This window comes from Hipposideros armiger, unplaced genomic scaffold (assembly GCF_001890085.2).
Source record: "Hipposideros armiger isolate ML-2016 unplaced genomic scaffold, ASM189008v1 scaffold_257, whole genome shotgun sequence".
In the NCBI taxonomy this organism is placed as follows: Eukaryota; Metazoa; Chordata; class Mammalia; order Chiroptera; family Hipposideridae; genus Hipposideros; species Hipposideros armiger.
Window position 1 is genome coordinate 360,398 of NW_017731607.1, and position 1,743 is coordinate 362,140.

Sequence of the window (1,743 nt, forward strand, 5' to 3'; positions counted from 1 at the left end):
AACACATACAATTATTAAGTTTGCCATCTTATATGGTTGTGGTTTGTGGTGCCCCCAAACAATTAGTAATATCAAAGATCATAGATCACCATAACAAATATAATAATGACAAAGTTTAAAATACTGTGAGAATTACCAAAATATGACACACAGACACAAAGTGAGCAAATGCTGTTGAAAAAAATGGTGCAGACAGACTTGTTTATGCAGGGTTGCCACAAACCTTCAATTTGTTAAGAATGCAATATCTACACAGTGCTATAAGCAAAAGTGCAATAAAATGAGGTATGCCTATATTGTTATGTCCTTTAATGAATTGATTCCATTGTGAAATAACCCTCCTCATCGCTGCAATATTCTTTGCTCTGAAATCTTATGTGTCTGAAACTAACATGGCCACTCTTTCTTTTGATTAGTGTTGGCATGGTATATCTTTTTCCATCCTTTTACTTGTTCAGCTTTTTGTCTTTATATTTAAATACAGATTTATATTTTGTCTGTGTGTTTCTTTTAGGCAATAAGTATATAGTTGGCTCTTGCTTTTTTATCCAATCTGAAAATTTCTGCCTTTTAAGTGGGGTATTTAGACCATTAAAATTTAACTTGATTATTAATGTTTGGGTTGAACTCTAATGTGTTGTTATTGTTGTCTATTTGCCTTATACATTCTTTGTTCCCTTTTCCTCTTCTTTTATATTATTTATCATTCTAACTTATCTACTTTAGCAGCTTCTTAGCTACAACTGTATGTTTTTACTGCTTACTATAAGGTTTACTGTAAAGTATTTATCTTTAACCTGTCACAATCTACCTATGAGTAATAATATACCGTTTCACTAATAATATAAAAATTTACAACAGAATACTTTTATTTTCCCTTCCTGGCCTTTGTGTTATTGTTGTAATACGTGCTTTAAATAGTCAATTACATTCTAAAGAGGTTTCTATCACATGTCATTTGTGGATCTGTTTCTACTGATTGAGTTTTCTCCTCGTGAGTGGTATGTTTCTGCTTCTTTTCATGCCTATTAAGTTTTGACTGTATATCAGACATTGTGTTTTACCTTGTTGAATGCTGGATGTTTTCATTTTCCTATAATGTTCTTGAGCTTTGTTCTGTAAGCAGTTACACTTCTTGAAAATGATTTGATCTTTTCAAGGTTTGTTTCTAAACTTTGTTAAATGATACCATAACAGCCTTTACTGTAGGGCTACTGTTCCCACTACGTTTTGGGAATATCCTTCTGAGTCCTTTACCCTGAATTTATCATGTATAAAATGCTTTTTTAAACTTACTTGAAGCAGCAACAGCAGATAACAGTGCCAAGTACAAGTCCATCCTCTTTGGCTGAGTGTTGTTCACTATAGCCAGTCTGTCATCAGCATGACAGGCCGCCATTAGTCCAGCCCAAACAGCAGGATCACCTAAGCATAGGAAATACAGTTAAAGGCTTGCTAATATCAAAATGTTGCTGAAAAACTACCAAAAATGAGAGCATTTACAAATACCAAAAGACAAAAAAAAAAAAAAGAAAAGAAAAAAGCTCTTCTTCCATAGCTGGCTAGCTCAGCTGCCTAGATTACTATGCTACTGTGGAAACGTCAATTATATTCACTTTCACTGGACCCCAAGGACAAGTGTCAAACAGACACTCACGTTCATCATTCAGCCCATTTTAAAAGCTCACTAATAGCAAAAGCAAGATAACACAATTTCTCAGTTCTTAAGAAAAGTTTGAGCCA

At 33.6% G+C, this 1,743-nt stretch overlaps 1 protein-coding gene across 1 annotated transcript in view; it reads right to left on the reverse strand.

The window, feature by feature from the left end:
• Positions 1 to 1,743, reverse strand: part of SKIC3 (SKI3 subunit of superkiller complex) — a 112,913-nt gene that overhangs the window by 44,018 nt on the left and 67,152 nt on the right. The window contains exon 34 of the mRNA XM_019656268.1: positions 1,297 to 1,439. Within this exon, the coding sequence (XP_019511813.1) occupies positions 1,297 to 1,439 (143 nt within the window). The remainder of the gene's footprint in view (positions 1 to 1,296; positions 1,440 to 1,743) is intronic.